Below are 23427 nucleotides of genomic sequence, written 5' to 3' on the forward strand. Positions count from 1 at the left end.
GGAAAGAGGGGGGCTGTGTCTGTTACAGCTACAATTTAAAAGGGGGAAGGGGAGAGGACCCTCTCTGGGGAAGGAAGGAATTGAAACAGCTGAACCTGAGAAAGGCAACATGCTGGGGAAGGATGCCAGATTGATGGCCTTGGACGTGAGTCCCGATAACCGGTACAGCCTGATTCACAGCAGCTGATTCTGTTACTTCATTCCTGAAGAGGAAAGAGGTTTGTGGGAGAGAGCCCTATAACTCCCTTATGAGCTTCTGGTATTGTGGGGTCCTGCAGAGTCCTAACTGGCACACCGTGTAAGTTACAGCAGCCTTGGGGCTGCTCTAACTCGTGCTCTACATCCCACTGATCCTTGTGGCCTCTGGGTATTCGAGAATAGCTGTAACTGCATTCTCCAACCATGCCCCAATCCACCCCCTCCGCTAGGAGCAGGGGCAGCTCCAGAACCTTTATGCCATCTCTCCACAAGCTGGAGGTCCTTTAAGGCAGGAGCAATTATCGGGGTGGTGGGCATTTCTGCCTATTTTAAGACCTCTTGACACTGTCAGAGCATCTTAAAGGGGCTGGAGAGTAAATGAGAACAGGGCCTAATTGCTTTACCGCTCAGCCCAACCCAGCCATGCAGGGCCATCTCTAGGGCGAAGAGGGAAATTTGGCCACCACGGCCTCATCAGTCTTCAGCCTCTCTTCTCAGGTTGCCAGCAGGGGTCCAACTGCAAGGGGTATATCTGTAATATGGACACCAGTTCCCCGGGGCCTGGATATTCAGACTAGAACCCGCCAGTCGCTGAGCCAGACTAGTGTGGATTCCATCCTCTGGTCTCCATTCCCAGAGCGGCTCTGAATAGAGGCCAGACCAGACCAGGGTGCATCTCTGACCTCTGCTGAAAGCAGGGAGCTAGAATCGGAACAGGAGCCCCAGCGGGGAGGGAGGCTCTGGGAGATGAACCTCTCTCCCCGATGGAGTCCCCTGGGATTCCAGCTGAGGTCCTGGGAATGTCGTTCTGCAGTGTAGCTGAGCCAGAGGCAGGTGGTATCTGGAAAGGCCTCACCTCGCCTCCCCAGAGCGCTCTCCTTCGAGACGAGTTTCCGTGCTGTTACCAGGACCAATTCCGCATTCTAGACTCCAAACTCATACAACCCCCTTGACGTGAATGGAACAACAGCAACTTCCTCCCCACTTCTGAATTCGGCTCCATCTCTGGAAGGTCACTCTGGGTCACACACCTTGTGGGTGTGTCTATATGGCGGCTGGCCCTGCTCAACTGCCCCGGGCTCAGGCTGTGGGGATAAAGTAGTGCAGTGTAGATATTCAGGCTTGGACTGTGAGTCCCCGCAACGGGGAAGGGTCTCGGCCCGGGCCCCAGCCCGAATGTCTACACTGCCATATTTAGCCCTGGAGCCTGACCCCTGAGAGTCCCAGTCAATTGACCTGGTCTTTGAGACTCGGAGCCGTGGGTTTTTCGTTGCAGTGTAGACATGGAACCTGGGCTCCGCTCCCTGCTGTGTGTGTGTGATGGGGGCAGGTTATTTCCCCTCTCGCTGCTCGTTTCTTCATTGCTACTTCCCAGGCCACTTGTGAGGCCAGTACCTAGGAAGTTAATTCTGTCCAATGGGGAGTGCTTATAGCCGCCATTGTTCTAGGTGCTGTACAAACACCAGGACCTCCGGAGCTCACGGTCGAAAGAGACCAGACGAATGGCGGCCCAGACAGCAGACGCGACCTGTGGAGTCAAACAGCAGGTCAGTCGCAGAGTGTCAGAGGCCAGGTTTTCTGATTTCTGCTCGAGTGCCCCATTCACTAGCCTGCAGTACAGTGAGGGTGTGTTGGAAACCCACAGAGAGGGGCTAACAGGGCTGTGCCAGAGCTCTTCCGCTCAGTCTAATCACAGATGGTTCTTATCTAGCCATTAGCATCGGTATCGGTGTAGGTGCAGTGCCCGGCCATCTGTATTATTTATATTCCTGGAAGGCCTAGTCCCACGCCAAGCCTCCATTGCGCTAGGCGCTGGACAAACAGAACGAGAGCCCGATCCCTGGGAGCTCTCTGGGCCAATCGAAGTCTAAGACGAGAGAGACCAGCTGCAGACAGACAGAGAGGTGGGAACACGAGGACACAATGAGACAGCACTGGGCAGTGGTCCTAGCACGCTGCTTTGTACACGTGCTGGAAAACGTATTAAAGCTGCCCCCCTCCTTCACCACAGCTTGGAGTAGTGTCGTTTAACTCTGAGTGGGAAATGCTACTTGGAGAGGGATTATTTTTTTAAAGGTTGCCCTCTGGGTAACTTACAGGCTTTTGCGGACAGCCTGTGCTGTACGGTGAGAGCACAAGGGATTTCACTCAGGTGAGGGTCTGGGGCCTTTGGGATCTTCTCGTAGCAGCAGGAGGAAGCTTTGAGCTGCTGGGAGGGGGAAAGGGGTGAGACATGTTTATCCCCTGTGTGCTACCCGAGGTAGAAAAGTCAGAGCAGCCTTCCTGGGCAGATTAGGATCTCTGACCTTTTCGCGCAAGAGCCGCTGATGCGGGGCCAGACTTTGCACTGAGCTTTTTCACTGTGAAACCCAAGCCCATGAATAACCTGTGAGCGGTTCTGCCCGACGGAAGGATAGCAAAAAGCGTTCGGGGGTTTTCGACGCGGTGGGGGCGTCTGGCGGTGACGGAGGCCTCCGCCCCGGGAGCCGTTCCCCAGGGCAAGCGCAGGGAGGTTTCGCTCTGTGTGCAGCTGGCCCAGGCCATGCCGGGGTCCGTTATTCTGCAGCCCCGCGCCCCAGGTTTCACCCCAGTGGAGGCCACTGAATGCAGGGGTGGGGGGGGGATGTGTCTTTTTCCTCCTGCTTTTGCGGCTACAGTAAACTCGTAACTTGATGCTTCTGAGGCCTGAGCTTGTTTTTTGTTTCTTTATCGTCACTGTGCTCGGGAAGGGCCAGGGCCGAGCGGCTGGCGTGAAAACGCTGGGCAGCCAGGACTCCTGGGTTCCATCCTCAGGAGCAGGGCTGGGGGGATGGAGAGGGGACAAGTAGAGGAGGGTGGGGCCAGGGTGGAAGGAGAGTGGGAGCAGGATTCCTGGGTTCTCTCCCGGGGAGGGGGGCTGGGAGCCAGGACCCCTGGGTCCCCCCTTCCCGCCCACGGCTCAGAGCCAGGGCCATGTGGCCCGCGCGTGGACTACAGCTCCCAGCATGCAATGGGCCCTACTGGGCAAAGAGGACTACAGCTCCCAGCATGCATCGCTCCCACGGGCCTGCGGCCGGCCTGGGCCGAGGCTCCTCCGTGGTGCATGCCGGGAACGTGAATTTATAACACGTGACGTGTGATCCCTCCGCTCAGCGAGAAAAAAATAGTCCCCTTCCGAGTCCCCGAGAGCCGGGACCGGCTTCCTCCGCGCCCGCAGCCAGCCGGGGCCCTTGCTCCGCAGGGCGAAAGGGACGTGAGTCCGGAGGGGGGAGTCTCGTGGCCTCCCCGGGCTCCCGCTCCCCTGGCGGAGGCACTTCCGGGACGGGCGGAGGACTATATAAACGTGCGGCGCGGCGGCCGGATCCTCTTTCGCCTCGTCTGTTCCAAGATGGTGAGTGGCGGCGGCGCGAGGCGGGGAGCCGGGCCGGGGGGGGCGCTGCCGGGGGGGGCCTGTCCCAGCGACCCCTGCGCGGGGCCCTGGGAGCTGGGTGGGGGGCTGGTGCGTAGTCCCGGTTCTGCCCCCCCGCACCGGGAGCGCCTCTGACCCCCCCTTCTCCACCCCTCCCCCCCCTTCTCCTCCCCCTCCCCCCCGCACCGGGAGCGCCTCTGACCCCCCCCTTCTCCTCCCCTCCCCCCCTTCTCCTCCCCCTCCCCCCCCCCGCACCGGGAGCGCCTCTGACTCCTCCTCCCCCTCCCCCCCCCGCACCGGGAGCGCCTCTGACCCCCCCTCTCCTCCTCCCCCTCCCCCCCCCGCACCGGGAGCGCCTCTGACCCCCCCTTCTCCCCTCCCCCCCCTTCTCCTCCCCCTCCCCCCCCCCGCACCGGGAGCGCCTCTGACCCCCCCCCTCCTCCTCCTCCCCTCCCCCCCCGCACCGGGAGCGCCTCTGACCCCCCCTCCTCCTCCTCCTCCTCCCCCTCCCCCCCCCCGCACCGGGAGCGCCTCTGACCCCCCCCCTCTCCTCCTCCCCCTCCCCCCCCCCGCACCGGGAGCGCCTCTGACCCCCCCTTCTCCTCCCCTCCCCCCCCTTCTCCTCCCCCTCCCCCCCCCCGCACCGGGAGCGCCTCTGACCCCCCCCCTCCTCCTCCTCCCCTCCCCCCCCGCACCGGGAGCGCCTCTGACCCCCCCTCCTCCTCCTCCTCCCCCCCCCCCCCGCACCGGGAGCGCCTCTGACCCCCCCTCCTCCTCCTCCCCTCCCCCCCCGCACCGGGAGCGCCTCTGACCCCCCCTCCTCCTCCCCCTCCCCCCCCCCGCACCGGGAGCGCCTCTGACCCCCCCCTCTCCTCCTCCCCCCCCCCCGCACCGGAGCGCCTCTGACCCCCCCTTCTCCTCCCCTCCCCCCCCTTCTCCTCCCCCTCCCCCCCCCCGCACCGGGAGCGCCTCTGACCCCCCCCTCCTCCTCCTCCCCTCCCCCCCCGCACCGGGAGCGCCTCTGACCCCCCCTCCTCCTCCCCCCCCCCCGCACCGGGAGCGCCTCTGACCCCCCCCTCCTCCTCCTCCTCCCCCCCCCCCGCACCGGGAGCGCCTCTGACCCCCCCTCCTCCTCCTCCTCCCCCCCCGCACCGGGAGCGCCTCTGACCCCCCCCTTCTCCTCCCCTCCCCCCCCGCACCGGGAGCGCCTCTGACCCCCCCCTTCTCCTCCTCCCCTCCCCCCCGCACCGGGAGCGCCTCTGACCCCCCCTCCTCCTCCTCCCCTCCCCCCCCCGCACCGGGAGCGCCTCTGACCCCCCCTCCTCCTCCTCCCCTCCCCCCCCCCGCACCGGGAGCGCCTCTGATCCCCCTCCTCCTCCTCCCCTCCCCCCCCCCGCACCGGGAGCGCCTCTGACCCCCCCCTCTCCTCCCCTCCCCCCCCCCCCCGCACCGGGAGCGCCTCTGACCCCCCCTCTCCTCCCCTCCCCCCCCCCGCACCGGGAGCGCCTCTGACCCCCCCTCTCCTCCCCTCCCCCCCCCGCACCGGGAGCGCCTCTGACCCCCCCTCTCCTCCCCTCCCCCCCCCGCACCGGGAGCGCCTCTGACCCCCCTCTCCTCCCCTCCCCCCCCCGCACCGGGAGCGCCTCTGACCCCCCTCTCCTCCCCTCCCCCCCCCGCACCGGGAGCGCCTCTGACCCCCCTCTCCTCCCCTCCCCCCCCCCGCACCGGGAGCGCCTCTGACCCCCCTCTCCTCCCCTCCCCCCCCCGCACCGGGAGCGCCTCTGACCCCCCCTCCTTCCCTCCTCCCCCTCCCCCCCCCGCACCGGGAGCGCCTCTGACCCCCCTCCTCCTCCTCCTCCCCCCCCCCGCACCGGGAGCGCCTCTGACCCCCCCTCCCCCTCCTCCTCCCCCCCCCGCACCGGGAGCGCCTCTGACCCCCCCTCCTCCTCCCCCCCCCGCACCGGGAGCGCCTCTGACCCCCCCTCCTCCTCCTCCCCCTCCTCCCCCCCCCGCACCGGGAGCGCCTCTGACCCTCCTCCCCCCCCCGCACCGGGAGCGCCTCTGACCCTCCTCCCCCCCCCCCGCACCGGGAGCGCCTCTGACCCTCCTCCCCCCCCCGCACCGGGAGCGCCTCTGACCCTCCTCCCCCCCCCCCGCACCGGGAGCGCCTCTGACCCTCCTCCCCCCCCCGCACCGGGAGCGCCTCTGACCCTCCTCCCCCCCCCGCACCGGGAGCGCCTCTGACCCTCCTCCCCCCCCCGCACCGGGAGCGCCTCTGACCCCCCTCCCTCCTCCTCCCCTCCCCCCCCGCACCGGGAGCGCCTCTGACCCCCCTTTGCCCCCCCGCACCGGGAGCGCCTCTGACCCCCCCTCTCCTCCTCCTCCCCCCCCGCACCGGGAGCGCCTCTGACCCCCCCTCTCCTCCTCCTCCCCCCCCCCACACCGGGAGCGCCTCTGACCCCCCCTTCTCCCCCCCCCCCGGCAGACCAAGAAGAGGCGGAACAACGGGCGTGCCAAGAAGGGCCGTGGGCACGTCCAGACCATCCGCTGCACCAACTGTGCCCGCTGTGTGCCCAAGGACAAGGCCATCAAGAAGTTCGTCATCCGGAACATTGTGGAGGCCGCCGCGGTCCGGGACATCTCCGAAGCCAGCGTCTTCGATTGTGAGCCCCAGGGGGTGGTGGGGCCTGTCACAGCCTCGTCTCGCACAAGCGAGAGGAGGGGACAGTCCAGTAGTTCCGGCACTTCCTCAGTTTGCTTATCTGTACAATGGGGACGGTAGCCGCGCCCTGCCTCCCGGGGTGGTTGGGATCAAGGTGGTGAGGTGCTCGCACGCTGCAGGGATGGAGGCCGGATGAATGCCATAGGGCGTGGGTGGAGAAGCGTTGTACCTCTTAATTCAGCCGAGCATTAAGTGGCAGTGAAGATTTGCCCGAAGGGGCGTGATCTGCTCCCCACCAGATGCTGCCGTGTCTCCCGGCTGATTTCGGCCCAGGGCTGGTGCTTCGCGCTGAGCTGGCAGGGCAGTGAAGTGCTCTGCATAGGAATGACACTCTGCCTTTGGGCGCGGGTCCCAGAGCACTTGGTTGCCCGCCTGGGTGGGTTACGTGGTCTCCTCCTGTTAATGCTGGGGAGGAGGCGGAGCTGAACGTGTTCGCCAAAGGCGGCCAGGTGGGCAGCCAAGCTGGGTGTAGAACCCAGGTGTCCTGGCTGCGTGCTCTAACCATTAGGCCCCACTGCAGCAAAATGGTGCCTGGAGTTTCAGGGGGGGCTTCTGGTCCCGACAGGCGCCCATTGGGGTGGAAGTCCCGGACCTGGAGCCATCGGGAGGTCCAGCATTCCCGCCACAACCCAATTGCAGGGAAGCAGCAGGAATGTGACCTGTTTGTGCACCTGGGAGCAGACTGGCAGCGTTACCTTGACGAAGGAGCTGAGCCCACCCTAGCCGCATGTCCCATCATGCAGCGCTCCGGCCTTGCTCCGGCAGGAGCGTGGCTGTCCTGTGTGTAAGCCCTGGCTCAGCAGTGGGCTCTCCGGCACCCTAGCTCGCAGTTAGCCTCTCCTGGGGCTGGGGCGACACTAACCGATCCCTCCGCGGCTGGAGCGGGACTGGGGAAGCTGCGGCTTCAGACTCCTGGTTGACGCCTCTCCCATCTCTCCCCAGCGTACGTGCTGCCCAAGCTGTACGTGAAGCTGCATTACTGCGTCAGCTGCGCCATCCACAGCAAGGTGGTGAGGAACCGTTCCCGGGAGGCCCGGAAGGACCGTACCCCTCCACCCAGGTTCAGGCCGGCGGTACGTATTGTGCACAAATCCCTCCAGCCTGGCAGGCCAAGGGCAGGCGCCTCGGAGCTCATTGCACACGCCGGGAGCTCTTTGCATCCCTCTGTTCCTCCCCTTGTGGCTCAGGGACTCCTGCCAACCCCCCGCAAACCCTTCTCTGCCTGAGATTGTGGCGCCTCCCACACCAGAATCCCCCCTTCCCCCTCCATGCCAGTGGCTCGGTGTCCACCCCATTGCTCTGTACAGCAGATCCTGATGTCGGCATGGCAATGTTCCAGTACTGACCTGATCAGAGCTGCCCAGTGAGGCACCCCAGCACAGAGCTAGCAGGCCGTGACGAGCTGGAATTGACTCGCACCTGGGGTCTGAGATTCTCTGTGGAATAGTCTCTTCAGAGGAGAAGCCCCCCTGTGCTTGGGACACTAGTGAATGTGTGGTGAGGGGAGGTAGGTGGGTGGGTGAGCTGGGACCAAAGGGATTGGTCCATGTGGGTAAAGGGGATAGGTCGTTATCACGAGTGACACGTCCTGGTGGGATATTAAACCACTTGCATGTTTGCCCACTGCTGGGTTCTTCCACCTTCCTCTGGAGCATTTGGTTTTGGCCACTGTCAGAGACAGGATGGTGAGGTAGATGGATCTCGGGTCCGATCCAGTCTGGCGGTTCCTCTGAGCTGATGGGCCTTTCCCTGCCTGGATGTGTCCTAACGTTCTCCTTGCTCTTCCCCTCTAGGGCGCGGCCCCGAGACCTCCCCCCAAGCCCATGTAAGGAGATGGTGCTGGAAATGTGCACCTTGAGCCAGTGCCTCAATAAATGACTTTACATCTGGTCTGTGTGTGCGATTCTGTGTGTGGGGAGGGGGCTGCACCAGGCCCTTGCACTTGCTGGGAGCTTGTGGGCAGGACAGTGACTCTTACTCTGGAACAAGCGGGTGAGGATTAGATGCTCTCTGGGGTGGCCAGGCTCCCTGTGTTGACTGAGGGGGGCAGGATTTTGGCTTTACGGACAGATCCCAGCTCACAGGCTGGGATGGGGGGCTGCCAGAAGATGCCATGGGAGGGGCCTCTTGGTTGCCAGCAAAGGATCCCAATAACTGGCCGTGGCTTTGCAAATGGAGCTCTGGGGTCTCTGTGCTGGGGTTATGGCAAGTGGTTGACAGGAGCCCACAGCGTAAAATGAAACCTTAGGCTGGAAGTTTTTGCATGGAAGGCTGAAGGCCCGTCAGTACCGCGGGGAGGGGAAGGGAATATTCTGGACTGTGGCCGTTACCTGCTATTGTGGTAGGACTTTGGGGGATGTCAGTGCTGCCAAGAGCTCCATAAAATCAACATCGTCCAAAAATGCAGGAAACAGAAAACCCGTGAAGCTGAACATGTGCGTGAAGAAGCCGATCCTGTCCCTTAGCTGCTTGCAGATCCAATGCAGGGAGCGTCTCCTACCCCGTCTCATTCCTCCCCTGGGCTGTTTGTGGGCAGCCAGCAGGGGGCGGGAGAGGCAATTCCTCCAGCTCGGCACTTCCCGCCCTGCCTGGAGAGGGGGCTCACCATCTAGCACGCATCATCCGTGAGAACTGTCGGCTTCTCTGGGCTTGGCAGGGCCCTGAGCTGATGCCAGGTTAGTGGGGGAAGCTGCACTGAGCGGGTTCAAGTGGCGCAAGGCAGCCTGGGCAGGCCCCTCTTCTGCAAGTCTCTGTCCCCCCATGCCCAAGGCTGAGAGGAGCTCCCTTACCTCTGCCTGAGGGCAGCTGGGTGTCCATGGCTGGTGCCCTACTGCTCCTACCTGCCTGGCCCCTCAGCCGTATAAGAGCCAGGTCCAGGCTTCAGTGCGGGTGAAATGCTGGGTGTGTGAAGGACTTGGTGGGGTGCAGGGGGGACAGGGGCATACGGACTCTTAAGCCCCAGTTCATCCTTGTTTTGGGGGCTCCTTTGCACCAGCCCTGGGGGTGAAGATGTTGCTTATGCCCCCTGCTAGCTGGGTCCCGGGAGGGAACCGCAGGTTTGGGTGAGAAGATAACGAAGAGAAATCCTCCTGAGCTGTGGCCTTGGCACCAGCCCCAAGAGAGGCATTCCCAGAAATGGCCATGGGGGGGCACCCCAGGGCAGGAACAGGTGTAGGCTTGGCCTGTGCCCCCACCCGTCCCCGTTGCGGCTCTGATACGGAGGCTGATTACTTCAGGAGCAGGTTTGGGGCTCTGATTCTGCCCAGTCCCATCTGCAAGAGGCTCCGGCAGACGTGGGGAAAGGTCCCGCCAAGGGAGCAGCCCTTGAGGCCTGGAAGGGAGGAATAGAAAAGACTTGGGCCTGTTCAGTGCAGCCCTAAGAGGAGACAGGAGCAGACAAGAGCAGAGGGGGGCTGTGAGGGCGCCTTCGTTCACCCTCTCTTGTAACCTGAAAACAAAGGGTGACTGTTGCCACACGGCGTGTGACTGGCCTGTGGAACTCTCTGCCACAAGAACTCACTGCAGCCGAGAGTTCAGCGGGCACCAAAGATTCTGACTCAAGGTGATTAAAGTAGGGTAAAAATAACCTGGCGAGAGCCCAGAAGAGGGCTGCCCAGTAGCTCACGTGAAATTAACAGGTTAGTCTGAGCCCAGTTATTTATTTGTTAGGTGCATAATGGTAACACCTTGGTGCCCTAGTCAGGGATCCCCCCGTGTTCGGTGCTGTACGTTACTGATTAGTGTATTGCCCTAGCACAGAGCAGCCACAGACTAGCACCCTGCTGGGTTGGGTGGTGTGTATTAATTATTAGGTGTATTAGGGTCACCCCAAGGCTCCCCCCAGCCACAGGCCGGGGCTCTGCTGTGCTGGGTGCTGTAGGTTATTTATTAGGTGCATTACGGTAGTGCCCAGCAGCCCAGTCATGGCCCAGGCCCCCCTCGGTGACACTGAACACAAAGACGGGCCCTGCCCCCCGCCTCCAAGAGCTCCCAGAGGGTGCTCCCAGCCGCCCCCTCGTCACGGCTGAGGCATGCTGGCAGCGGGGCGGGAGGGGGGGTTGCCAGAATCGCTCTGCCTGGCTGGCTCCGTTCCCACCGGGGGGGCCGACGGTTACTGACGGTTGCAGTGCGGCGGGCGCCCACCCGGCACGCGTCAGCTCCCCTCCCGCCTCCGTCGCTGAGCTCGTTTCCTCCCGGCCCCCTGCCTGACTGCGCCCATTGTTCCCCCCGCCCACTCCTGAACCCATAGCGGGCCCCCCCCCCGCCTGCTTGGCCCTGCCTTGCCATCTGCGGTGCCCAGGCTCCGGGAGGCTGCGCCGGCTTTTCCCGCACCAGCTTCGGCTGGGCCAAGTGAGAGGGTCTGGCGCAGAGCAGAGCCTGGGGGCGGTGCGTGCCAACGGTGGAAACGAAGCGCAGGTGGGAAGCCAGGCCTGGGGAGGAGAGGAGACGCTGGCAAGGGGGGGCAGGGGCGAGAGGGGGGTGTGGGCTCGCAGCTGGGGTTCCTGAGTGCGAATCCTGAGGCTGCCTTGCGGTGCCCATGGCCGCCCTCTGTGTCTTCCTCCCCAGGCCAAAGGGGCAGATGGTTATTTCCCGGCTTGGATGTCAGGGTTAATTTCCTCCCTCTGCCAAGACGGGGCCAGGCCCTGGGAGGTGTTCAGGGGATTTCAGTGTGCGGCAGGCCCCAGACTCCCCGGAGGAGCCGAGAGAGACAAGGCGGGCGAGGGAGCCTCTGCTTGGACCAACGTCCCTTGGAGAGAGGGGCAAGCGTCGGTGCCAGGCGCTTCTGCAGGGCACGAGAGCCAACACCTCCCCCAGCCTGTCTCCCTGCTCCCCTGGGACTGGCCCAGCCCCTCTGGGCCTGCCACTCGCTCTGCAGCCGGGGCCAGCTCTACCCACGATGCCAGGGCCCTGGTGCCCCAGCCAGAGCTCCGGGCTCTGTTCCAGGGGCCGGTGGGCGAGCTGCAGGGGGGCAGACTGGGGGTCCCGTGAGCTTCTCCCGCCCGTGCCCGTCTGCTCCCTGGGGCAGAGACCCGCTGGGCAGAGCCTGGCCCAGTGGGGCCCTGGCCGGGTGCTGGGACGACCAACCATCAGGGAATGGCCCAGTCCTGGGGGCAACAATGGGCTCGCCGGGGGGCTCAGACCCGCAGCCCCAGCTGTGCCCCAACCTCAGCTGGGCCGTCTCTGATTGGCTGCCAGCCCCAGCCAATGGGCGGCCGGCGGAGTTACTCCTGAATGAAGTGTGTTGTGGAGTGACTCCGGGAGCGGCGAGTGTCCCGGACGCGGATCAAAGCGGCTGCCCCGGCGGGCGACCCGGGAGCTGGGCGGCCGAAGCGGATCCACCAGCCGGGGGCCCTGCCCGGCCCCAGCGGGGAGCAGGTGGCCCGAGCCAGCATGTCCTAGCCCGCCCGGCGCAATGCGGAGCGGCCGCCCCCCGGGACGTTTCCTGGGGCTCCTTCTCCTGCTCTGCCGCCCGGAGCTCGCCGCCCCCCAGGCAGGTAGGTAAAGGCACGAGCGAGCCCCGGCGGACCCGAGCCGGAGTCTGCTGAGCGCCCGGGGGGGGGGTTGTTTGCACCCTGGGGTGTCACTGGCTGTGTCGGGGGAGGGGGGATGGTTTCGGATTGAGGCGCCCCTGAACCTGCTCTGCCCCCCCCGCCCCCCCGCCGGGTTGTTTGCCCGGGCTGGGGAGCGGAGGCAGGTGGGTCTTAAAGCCACAGGGCGGGGGGGGGGAGCTCCCCAGCGGGTTGGATCCGCCTCAGAGGTTACGGGGGGAGGGGCGCTGGAGTTCTCCCCCTTGGTAAACTGAGGTTCCTGTCGGCAAGTGCTTTGCAGAGGTCAGGGGCTGGAGGTTGCAGCCTAGTGGGTCAGGGAGCCCCGGGAGGGGGAGACCCGCTGGGCCTTGCTCCCCCCCCTCCCCCGGGGCTGGTGATCAGCCGGCTCGGGGCCCCGCCAGAGTCACTAGCCGCCTTTGCACGATTCTAGCCCCTGCCTTGGCCTCTGCCCATTGCAGGGTCAGGGCCCGGACTCTCCAAAGCATTCAGGTACCTCATCCCATGGGAGTTCGGCGCGTAAATCCCCGGGCGGGGCTGGGGCAGCCCCCTTCGCCTGTTTGCGGCTTTGGAAGAGACTTGTCACCCTTTGGCTTGGGACCCTCCACCCTCTGCTGGTCCAGGGGCTCTTGGTCGTTCTGCAAGGCGTTGGTTTGTCTGAAGCGTGGCAAGGCAGCGGATGCGTCTGGGGGCGAGCCGACAGTCACGCCCGTGCGGGCAGGGCCCCGTCTCAGGATCAGGGCCTAGAGGATCCCCCCCCATCCCCCGGCGACATAGGCTCCAGCGCCCATGGGTTTTACCAGGAGAAATAAACGAGAAATCGGCCCGGGCAGGAAAGCAAATGGTGCAGGGTTTCCTGTCTCAAAATGTCGCGGGGGAATGTGTCTGGGTGGCGGGAAGCGAGATGCCTGAGGATAAGGCCGGGCAGAGAGGGCCAAGAGCAGGACTCCGGTATCTTGCGTTACAAGTTCTAGGCCTCTCTGCGGGGCCTCGTCTCCTGAGCACACTTGACTAACAGGCTTTGGCAAGTTCAGGAACTTGGAATTGAAGGTGTTAGTCCAACGGCCGGGGTTTCCTGGAGCCGGGCCAGCCCGTCCGCTCCCTGGGCACCTGTTGTGTTTGTTTGGTGGGTGTGGGGCGGGAAAGCCACTCGCTTTCTCGACTAGGCCCTTTGAAACCATTCCTTGGGCTGGGCCTGGGGAAAACAGGGACAAAACAAATGGAGCCATGAACAGGTCTCGGGCGCAAGAAAAGGGGGTTTATTCCCAGCTGCGCAGCTGGCTGCCCGGGGCGTAAGGCCGGAAGGGATGCCACGGGCTCCTTTCAGCCGTCGCTCTCGCAGCACTTTGAAATCTTGAACGTGGTGAGACGCACATCGGGGTCCCCATCTCATCAGACTCCTGATGAGCACCGGCCATGAGGCGTCACCCCCACACGCCTGCGCTCAACCCAGTGACTTTAAGCACCGACCGTCCTCGTGAGGCTAAACTGTTGCACGCCTCGGCCAGAAAACAGGAGAAACCCAAGGGCCACCAGTGCCTGAAACCCTGCTATGGAGGGGAATTGATTGGGTGGGCAAATCACTCCCCCATTCTCCGTGCCTCAGTTTCCCCACATGATGGAGAAGGAGCACTGATTCCTCTCTTGCGGGGCTGTTTACTTCGTAGTTAAGTGGATCCAGATCCTCGGCTGGAGACACCAGGACAAAATAATTTGGGGATTATTAGAATTGTTCTCATCCTCCCTGTCCGTTAATGACCCCCATGGGAGTACCAGCCTGGGCTCTGTGCTGGCTGCTTGGAACCAGTTTGGGAGGACATTAGCAGCCCCTGCAGTTGGTTCCCTGTTTATCAAGGCTGGAGGGAAAAGAAGCAGATAACTAAGGAAGAGCCCCTGGGTGGGATTCCCTGCCCTGTGCCATGCAGCGCACTTGGTCCAAATGGTCCCTGTTTAAACTCTGCCGGCCTGGTTCTGATCTCGCCTGGCCCAGAGCCGCTCTACTGTGCGCCTCTCAATTTACACCGAGGCGTCAGGGTGAGGAAGACGCCTCCCTCGCTGCGCAGCGCCCCAGCCTTGCTCTGCGCCCACAGCAGATTTGCATGCCCAAGGTTGGCTGGATTGTTCTGAACTGAATCACTTCTGCAGAAGCTCCCGTGACTGGTTTTTAGTGCTTGCAGGTCTCAGCGCAATCCAGGGGAGGGGAGCGGTGCAAAGCAACCTGAAAACAACCGTGCACCCAAGGGGTTTTATTGCAGGGGCTGGGCCGCCCAGGCGGGGGAAGGGGAGCGTCGCCAAATTGGGGGTGGTGGTGAAAGCAACACGTCACTTCATGATGTAACCCCCGGCTTGCTTTTCCTATGAGCCTGTGGCAGAGTCATCACACAGCCAAGGTGGTTGCAATCAGGGCTCCTGGTTTCCATGGCCAGCTCTGGGTGGGGTATGGGGCCTAGTGATTAGAGCTGGAAGTCAGGACTCCTGGGTTCTGGTCCCAGGTCTGGCTGTTGCTTTAGGCAAGTCAGTGCCTCTCTCTGCCTCAGTTTACCCCATGCATAAGCAGGTGCTAGTGCTTCAGGGGAAGGACCTATGAGGAAGTGCTCTCCAGGAGGGGATCTGAAATTGTACTGGGGAACATTACCCGAGCGAACCGTCGGGGGCTGGGACCCAGGAGTCCTGGAGGAATTCAGGAAGATGAGGCCAGTGCATGGTGGCTGCTCTTTACAAGGGATTCTCCTGAGTGCTCAGTGACAGTGTCAAGGTTATTTGTGTTTTCTGGATTTGCAGAGACCTTTGCTCTTGTTTTGTAACCAATCTGCTGTAGGCGCATTCCCGGGCTATCCTTTGGGCCGGATTTTTCCTAGCTCCTCGGGAAGTCTGGCCTTTCCTGTGGCTTGGTGCAACTTGTGCGTGCAAATGGGCCAGAGCGTGTCTGTCACCCCCAAGTGTGAGCGCCGCTTGTGAAAAGACAAGCGTGAGAATCTGATTCCTGGGCAATTGGCTCCTGCAACTTTCTGACAAACAGACGCTGCTGGTTCCCTTGCTTCTTCCTAGCCCTTGGGCTGGGCTGATTTGCCATGTCCCTCTAGTATTGGGTCTGCTCTCTACTCACTGGGGCGGGGCGGGGGGGGGAGGCCGGCCTGCTCGGGGGGGATGGGACTGGATGCTGAAATAGACCGTTTCCATCTCTAACACCTAACACTCAACCCACTTGCGAGGACATTTTTTCCACTCAGCACTTCCCCCACGACCGCTGTGCAAGGAAACCACCCCAAGGCCCTTGCTTTCCCTGTGATCCCAAGTTCCTCCCTCCGATGTTCCCCACCTGCCCCATTCTTGCCCAGATGCCTGGATCCTGACGCCAGGAGGGGCCGAGAGGCACCAGACCCTCGTCAGTGTCACTCTCCTCCCAGCTCAGAGGAGGGGGCTGCGTTTGGGGGTGGGGGATGTCCGGGCACGGAGGCACCTGTGCTCCCAGTCACAGCTGGCTGCTCTAATTTTAGGCCTCCCAGCCTTGACAGTGTCCCTTTAAAAATGCCTTTGGAGCTTGGCTCTTGCCGCATTCCTCAGGCTCTTGCAGCCCCTTGCTTTATTTTGGGACCGAGCCGGGGAGCTGCCGGAGCAGTGGCCATGGATGACGTGAGGACGGGCTGTTTCCTAGAGCTGTTCCAAGCACGTCGCGGATGGAATAAGTGGCATGACCGAGCTGGAAAAGGAGAGGAAAGATGGTCCATGGTTAAAGTGCCGGGCTGCGACTCCAGAGACTTGGAACATGAGAACGGCCAGACTGGGTCAGACCAAAGGTCCAGCTAGCCCAGTGTCCTGTCTGCCAGCAGTGGCCAATGCCAGGGGCCCCAGAGGGAATGAACATAACAGGGACTCATCAAGTGATCCATCCCCATTCCCAGCTTCTGGCAAACAGAGGCTAGGGTCATGATCCCTGCCCATCCTGGCTATTAGCCGTTGAACTTATCTAGTTCTTTTTCGAACCCTGTTATGGTCTTGGACTTCACAACATCCTCTGGCAAGGAGTTCCACAGCGTGACTGTGCGCTGTGTGAAGAAATACTTCCTTGTGTTTGTTTTAAACCTGCTGCCTGTTAATCTCATTGGGTGACCCCTAGTTCTTGTGTTACGAGAAGGAGTAAATAACACTTCCTTATTGACTTTCTCCACACTCTTGTCGTGATTTTATAGCCCTCTATCCTATCTCTCCTTAGTCGTCTCTTTTCCAAGCCGAAAAGTCATAGAATCATAGAATCATAGAATATCAGGGTTGGAAGGGACCCCAGAAGGTCATCTAGTCCAACCCCCTGCTCAAAGCAGGACCAATTCCCAGTTAAATCATCCCAGCCAGGGCTTTGTCAAGCCTGACCTTAAAAACCTCTAAGGAAGGAGATTCTACCACCTCCCTAGGTAACGCATTCCAGTGTTTCACCACCCTCTTAGTGAAAAAGTTTTTCCTAATATCCAATCTAAACCTCCCCCACTGCAACTTGAGACCATTACTCCTCGTTCTGTCATCTGCTACCATTGAGAACAGTCTAGAGCCATCCTCTTTGGAACCCCCTTTCAGGTAGTTGAAAGCAGCTATCAAATCCCCCCTCATTCTTCTCTTCTGCAGGCTAAACAATCCCAGCTCCCTCAGCCTCTCCTCATAACTCATGTGTTCCAGTCCCCTAATCATTTTTGTTGCCCTTCGCTGGACTCTCTCCAATTTATCCACATCCTTCTTGAAGTGTGGGGCCCAAAACTGGACACAGTACTCCAGATGAGTCCCAATCTTATTAATCTCTCCTCATACGGCAGCCGTTCCAGACCCCTTTTGTTGCCCTTTTCTGAACCTTTTCCAATTCCAATATATCTCTTTTGAGATGGGGCGACCATATCTGCATGCAGTATTCAGGGTGTGGGCATCCCATGGATTTAAACAGAAGCAATAGGCTATTTCCTGTCTTATTATCTGTCCCTTTCCGAATGATTCCCAGCGTTCTGTTCGCTTTTCTGGCGGCCGCTGCGCACGGAGTGGAAGTTTTCAGAGAACTCTCCACACTGACACCAAGATCTCCTTCTTGAGTGGTGACAGCTAATTTAGACCCCATCATTGTATGTGTAGAGCTGGGATGATGTTTTCCAATGTGCATTACTTTGCATTTATCAACATTGAATTTCATCTGCCATTTTGTGGCCCCATCACCCAGGTCTGAGAGATCCCTTTGTAGCTCTTCGCAGTCTGCCTGGGAATTAGCTGTCTTGAGTAGTTTTGTATCATCTGCAAATTTTGCCACCTCACTGTTTACCCCTTTTTCCAGATCGTTTATGAATATGTTGAATTGTCCTGGGCCCAGTGCAGACCCCTGGGGACACCACCATTTACCTCTCTCCATTCTGGAAACGACCATTTATTCCTACCCTTTGTTTCCTATCTTTTAACCAAGTGGTTCTCAGAGCCGGTCCACCGCTTGTTCAGGGAAAGCCCCTGGCGGGCAGGACCAGGTTGTTTACCTGCCGCATCCGCAGTTTCGGCCGATCGCGGCTCCCACTGGCCGCGGTTCGCTGCTCCAGGCCAATGAGGGCTGCGGGAAGGGCAGCCAACTCGTCCCTTGGCCCACGCCGCTTCCCGCAGCCCCCATTGGCCCGGAGCAGCGAACCGTGGCCAGTGGGAGCCGCGATCGGCCGAACCTGCGGACGCGGCAGGTAGACAAACCGGTCCAGCGCGCCAGGGGCTTTCCCTGAACAACCAGCAGACTGACTTTGAGAACCACTGTTTTAACCAGTTACTGATCCACAAGAGAACCTTCCCTCTTATCCCACGACTGCTCACTCTTCTTAAGAGCCTTTGGTGAGGGCCCTGATCAAAGGCTTTCTGAAAATCTAAGTACACTACATCCACTGGATCCCCCTTGTCCACATGCTTGTTGGCCCCCCGCAAAGAATTCTAGTAGATGGGTGAGGCATGATTTCCCTTGACAAAAAACATGTTGACTCTTCCCCATTTCCAGCGGGCACAGTCTCCATATGGACCCAGGGCCAGTCCCTCCAGCTCTCTGCCCAGTGTCTGTCCAGGGCCCAGCACCATGGGGCCCCTGGGGGCTCTGACTGTCCGGCCGGTGTCTGTACAGTTACAGAGCAGCGGCCGTGGCTGATTGCGTAGCGGGGTGGATCTGCTGCAGGGCAGGGTCGTTCTCTGTAGCACCTCTTCGGGCTCTGCCGTTAACCATCCCAAGCAGTCGGTCTCCTGGCACCTGGCAAGTTCCCTGGCTTTCCTTATGCCACCTTGAGTTCCTTCGTGGGTCCTTTATGACTCAACCCCTCCAATCTCGCCTTTCGGCTCAGAGGCAGAGTCCAAAAGCTCTCCTGAAAGGAAGTGAACGCCCAGCCGTTGTTTTGAAGCCCAGCAAGGAAAACAGCAAGACAGGTGGCCAGAGAAGTGACTAATTGCAGGGCAAACACCCGGGCTGCGTGTGGGTTCTCTCCCTGCGGATTCTCTCCAGGTGGATTTCAAAGATGGCTAAGACCCAGCCTGGCTCTGTTCTGTGAATGTCCCATTTGCACCAGGAAATGATTTCTAATTTATTATGGGTGTTAAAGTAAGGCCTAGGGGATCCGGCTGAGATTGGTGCCCCAACGTGCCGGGCACTGCCAGACCCACAGTGTGAGATGGTCCCTGCCCCAAGGAGCTTCCAATTGGCATAGGCAAAGCAGGCAGGAAACAGTTTCACACATAGGGAAACTGAGGCAGGAGAGTGGCGGTAATGAGCCCGGGGCTCCTGCCCAGGGGAGGCAGGAGATGGAGTGGGGGCCCTGTTCTGTGGGACAGGGGCAGAACCCCGGTCAGGTGCCGCAGGGGATTTGTCTGATCTGGATCTCACGTGTGTTGAGTTTGTCGGGCAACCATCTGGCTGAGCGGTGGGTGTGTCGGGCTGTGTGGGTGTTTGGGCTCAGCTGGGTCGCAGAGCCAGGCCTAGCTCCCGATCTCTCTCTCTCTCTCTCTCTCTCTCTTTTTTCCTCGCCTTTATCTGGTTTTCGTTCAGCTTCTGCAGCTCCTGCGTGCGACTCAGAGCCCAGGCCGGGAACTCCCCCCCGTCCCCTCCCGCCGAGCACCCGGGCTTTATCTGGGGCCAGGACATGATGTTTCCCTCTGTAGCTCTTTTGTTCCTCGCTGGTAGCTGCTCTGACCAGCAAGATTTTTTTCAAAAGCCCCTAATGGGCTGGAGCCTGGGAATGAAAAGCCAGCCCCACGCCCAGGCGGGGTGTGCGGATAAAGGCGCCCCATTGTGTAGCCACGACAGCCGTGGAACTGAAGGGGGCACAGGGTCGGGACCCCCAGCCTGGCTGCCCAGGGCTGTCGGCAACTCAGCCCCAACCCCCTGTGACGGCACCGCTGCTGGCTGGGGGACCAGGACTCCTGGGTTCTCTTCCTGGCTCGGGGAGGGGAGTGGGATCTAGTGGTTAGAGCAGGGAAGGGCTGGGAGCCAGGACTCCTGGGTTCTAACCCTGGCTCGGGGAGGGGAGTGGGATCTAGTGGTTAGAGCAGGGAAGGGGTGGGAGCCAGGACTCCTGGGTTCTAACCCTGGCTCGGGGAGGGGAGTGGTATCTAGTGGTTAGAGCAGGGGGGGTGGGAGCCAGGACTCCTAGATTCTATTTCCACCTCTGCTACTGCCTCTCTGCCAGTCATGTCCCCTTGCTGTGCCTCAGTTTCCCCTCTTAGTGGAAGTCTTTGCTGGCTGCCCCCTCCTTCCCACAGCTTCCTCCTGATACTCCCCCACACACACACACTCACCAGAGGGGGCTCTGGTGGGGGCAGTAGCAGGAGCTGCCCACCCAGCTCAAGGGCATCTGTACAACCTGGTGGTGAAAATGCCAGGGGCTCACAGTCCCTGGTCTGCACAATCCCTTGGCTACTGCCCGGTGGGTCATGGTGGTTCTTGTTCCACGGAGCCCACAGCCCCCATCAGACACAACTCCCCACACCGGCATATTTCACCTGCGCAGTCGTTTACTTCCTAGTATCCAGCCTCACTTCTTCCCCCCATGCTCACCCCGTGGCTCCCTGCGATCCCCCTGCACGCCCAGCTGCTCTGGGGCTCTCTGGGCATCGGTTGCAGGCTTCAGCTGCCGTGGGGCTGGGCTCGGTGCGTTCCCAGCATGTGCAGCTTGCTGATAACACACGGCAGCTCGAGCTCTCACCCGCCACCCCGGGCACGTTGACACGGGTTCTCTGCTCTGCTGCTGGCTGGGTTCGAGGGACCGTTCGGGGAGACAGCTCCGCCGGGGGGGTGGAGGGTCAGCCAGAGCCGCCGACCTCTGGGGGGGTCCACCCCCCACTTGGAGTTTGGAACAAAGTTCCCGCCCCAGAACTCCCACCAGCAGAGGACTTGCCAGGCTGGAACCCAGGTCCACCCAGCCCAGGGCCAGGCTCTGATGCTGGGCAGCGCCAGGCCAGAGCAATTCAGACAAAGATCGAACGTGTGACGACCCGAATGCTCCTGGTTTGTGGAGGGAGGGGGGGAATGTGATCAAAGGGGAAGTTGCTAGAGCTCAGTGACACCCCCCCCCCCCACAACGAGACGTTAAGTCCCTGCCCCGTTGATTGTTACGTGTGTCCCGTCAGGCCTGGCGCTGCCCAGACAACAGGAGTCAGGCCCCAGCCCCAAGAGCGGAGAAGCCGAGGGCTCGGCTTCTCTCCCGTTAGCCCCTCCCCGGCTCCCCTGCACCTGCCAGGCTGGAGACGGAAAGAAACGAAGGACGTGCCCATGGCCTGAGCTCGCCCTGTGCTGGGGGGACGTTGGGGGACCCTGCCCTCGGCTGCAGGCCCGTTGGGTGCAAGGGGAGTCCTGGATCACGCCCTAGCTGCAGGAATTTTGCTGCCAGCCCCACCCTGTGTGAACCCAGCTGCCTGTCAATCAAAGGTAGCAGCCCCCCCCTTCTCTGCCATCCTCTGCTTCCCACCAGGAACCCTCTCCGGACCATTCGCATGCCAGTGGCCTGAATCCCGACTCTGGATGTCCTGCCCCAGGTCTCCGCGCCCGCTGTCTTCTCCACCCTGCCCGGTTTGATCCCCAGTGCTTGGCTGCCACCTCTGCTCCCGCCCGCGGGCCAGAAGGGAGGCGTCAATTTCACGGTGTGCAACGCACCATGGAAGTGACCTGGGTGCCCCCGCAGGCTTCCCACCCCAGAGTCCCCTGGGTGCCCCCGCAGGCTTCCCACCCCAGAGTCCCCTGCGTGGAGTTGCACTGCCCGGCCCAGAAGCAAGGATGGGGGACAGTTTGCTTAGATTGACCCTCCCCCCACCCCAGCTCTAATCCCCCCTCAGCCAGTCGGGGCCCAGGACACCCCCGGGACGTTGGAGGGGAAGCTGCAGCTCACGCTTTGTAAAACGTTCAAGGGACACTGACGTGTTAAAAATAACTCCTCTCTGGGCTGCTCCCCGGCCTTTGCTTTTCCCGTCTTGCTAGTTTCTTGTCCTGCTGAGACCTGAGCAGGGAGGTTGGCGCTCTTCCTTGTGGGCCGTTGTCCAGTGGCCAGGGGAGAAAGGGGCTTGGGGACTCGGACTCCTGGATCCTTTCGCAACTCTGGGAGGGGATTGGGGCCTAGGGGGTTAGAGCAGAGGGGCTGGGAGTCAGGACACCTGGGTTCTTTTCCTAGCGCTGCTGCTGACCCGACACACAAGCCCTTTGGCAAGTCCCTGCACTCCGCTGTGCCTCAGTTTCCCCCTCAGCATTGTGGGGGTGGCGACGGTCAGTAGGCTCAGGGCTGGAAGTTTCTGGGGTGTTCAGCCTCTGCGGGAAAAGCAGTGGGAGCTGCCGGGCATGCGGGGATGCCCAGACGCGTGCGCCTACCGAGGGTTTGGGGGCTCTTGGGGGGACAGGGGGTTACTCTCCCCCTAGCGGGGCTGACGACTCTGCCTGGGGAGGCAGCTCAAGGAGCCCCTGCAGCCCAGGGCCGGGCCTGGCTGGGTACGTGAAGGAGACTCCGTCCCTTTATGTGTCCAGTTAATGATTTAGCAGCTTTGCTGGCTCTCGCTTTTATTTGGAGTGAAAGCACCTCTGTTCCCAGCCCCCAGGAGCAGCGTCTCTGGGGCTGAGCCAAGCTCCCCGGACCCTGATCTCTCCGCTGGATTGGGCCCGGAGCCGGGTTAGACTGAAAACAGCTGCCAGAGCCCCTGATCCGTGTGCACGGGGGCACCTGGCCTGGCTGGAGCACCTGAACCCGCGTGGCCAATGGACTTTGTGTGGGTGCCCTAGCAGGCTCTGGGCGGGCAGGTTTTCTCTACATCATCAGATCACAAACTTTCAGCTCGAGTCTCCATCTCTGCTCGCAGGAGGGCAAAGGCTGAAATAGGGTGGGGGAGGGCTGCGGGTCAGGAGTGAGGGGCATCGGCAGATCTGGGGGGAGCCCAGGGCTGGGGTCGCGGGGGGAGCTACTTTCCAGGGCCGAGTCAAACAACACTGCGGTTTCGTGGATTGTTGGGGCCCGACTGGCTGGGCTCGGGGGGGCCCAGATGGGTGATGGGGGCTCAGCCTCTGTTATCCTTGGGCCTTTCGGGGCTGGCGGGGAGACGGTGGTGGCTGCTTGGAGCAGTTTAAAGTGGAGATTGGGGGGTGGGGAGGTTTGTGGATTCCAGGGAATTGATAAAGTGAGGTCAAGCGGTGAATCTGCCGCAGAACTGGGGACAAAACCCAGGAGTCCTGGCGCTCAGCCTCCCTGATCTAACCATTCGACCCCACTGCCCTCCCAGAGCTGGGGACAGAACCCAGGAGTCCTGGTGCTCAGCCTCCCCGATCTAACCATTCGACCCCACTGCCCTCCCAGAGCTGGGGACAGAACCCAGGAGTCCTGGCTCCCCGCCCCCACCAGGCTCTCTCTCTGGCTGGTGTCCTGCAGGCCACGTGTTCTGGAGCTGGCCCACCCCACCCCATTTCCATGTGATGGGGAGGGAACGTTTCTGGCATCCCCTGAATGGCCTCCCGCAGGGTCCAGATCCCTCCATTCACTCTGCATCATGGGGGGGAGGACACTGGGTGTGTGTCAGGCCCCCCCTTGCCTGCCCTCTTGGAGTGGTGTGGGGCTGGGAGTGAGGCGTGGCCCAGCCCAGGATTGAGGGGTGGCCGGGGGGCTGCACTCGAAGGAAAGCTGGGGAGGGAGGGGTCAGAGGTTTGATGGATCCTGAGGGGGGGAGCAGGTAACGGGGCCCTTTGTTACCCCACCGCCTGGCTGAGGAGCCGCAGCCTGCGCTAGACACAGGAGACCCCTTTAATGGGGGGCAATGGGGTGCCCAGGCCCTGGGGGACTGAACCTGCAAGGCAAGGCCTGTCTGTCTGTCCCTGGGGGGGGGTCTCTGTCTGGGGCTGGTCGCTCCCCACAGTGTCCCCCGGACTGGCTGGCTGGCCGGGCTCCCTCCCCCACCCAGGGGCCTGGCCCTGCGGGCCCCCCGCCCCCCCCCCCCCCCCGGCATGCGGCTGGGAATCTTTTTTTAAACGCCCACCACCCAGCTGCCCGGGGTGGGGGGCGGCTGCCGCCTGTCACTCACCACGGCCCATCCCCCGCTCCCATTGGGGGGTGGGCCCCCTGTCCGCC

At 62.0% G+C, this 23427-nt stretch overlaps 2 protein-coding genes across 3 annotated transcripts in view; both read left to right on the forward strand.

Moving 5' to 3' along the window:
- Positions 1 to 3316: 3316 nt before the first annotated feature.
- Positions 3317 to 8198, forward strand: RPS26 (ribosomal protein S26). The gene is made up of 4 exons (XM_073318737.2): positions 3317 to 3568; positions 6072 to 6249; positions 7251 to 7381; positions 8102 to 8198. Exons 1-4 carry the CDS (start codon positions 3566 to 3568, stop codon positions 8135 to 8137), a joined length of 348 nt encoding a protein of 115 aa, XP_073174838.2. The 5' UTR covers positions 3317 to 3565; the 3' UTR covers positions 8138 to 8198.
- A 3237-nt stretch (positions 8199 to 11435) lies between these two features.
- ERBB3 (erb-b2 receptor tyrosine kinase 3) overlaps positions 11436 to 23427 on the forward strand; it is a 37342-nt gene continuing 25350 nt past the window's right edge. For both annotated transcript variants that reach the window (XM_073318611.2, XM_073318612.2), the window contains exon 1: positions 11436 to 11803. In XM_073318611.2, the coding sequence (XP_073174712.1) occupies positions 11722 to 11803 (82 nt within the window). In that variant the 5' untranslated portion in view covers positions 11436 to 11721. The remainder of the gene's footprint in view (positions 11804 to 23427) is intronic.

This window comes from Lepidochelys kempii, chromosome 20, assembly GCF_965140285.1.
Source record: "Lepidochelys kempii isolate rLepKem1 chromosome 20, rLepKem1.hap1, whole genome shotgun sequence".
NCBI lineage: Eukaryota > Metazoa > Chordata > Testudines > Cheloniidae > Lepidochelys > Lepidochelys kempii.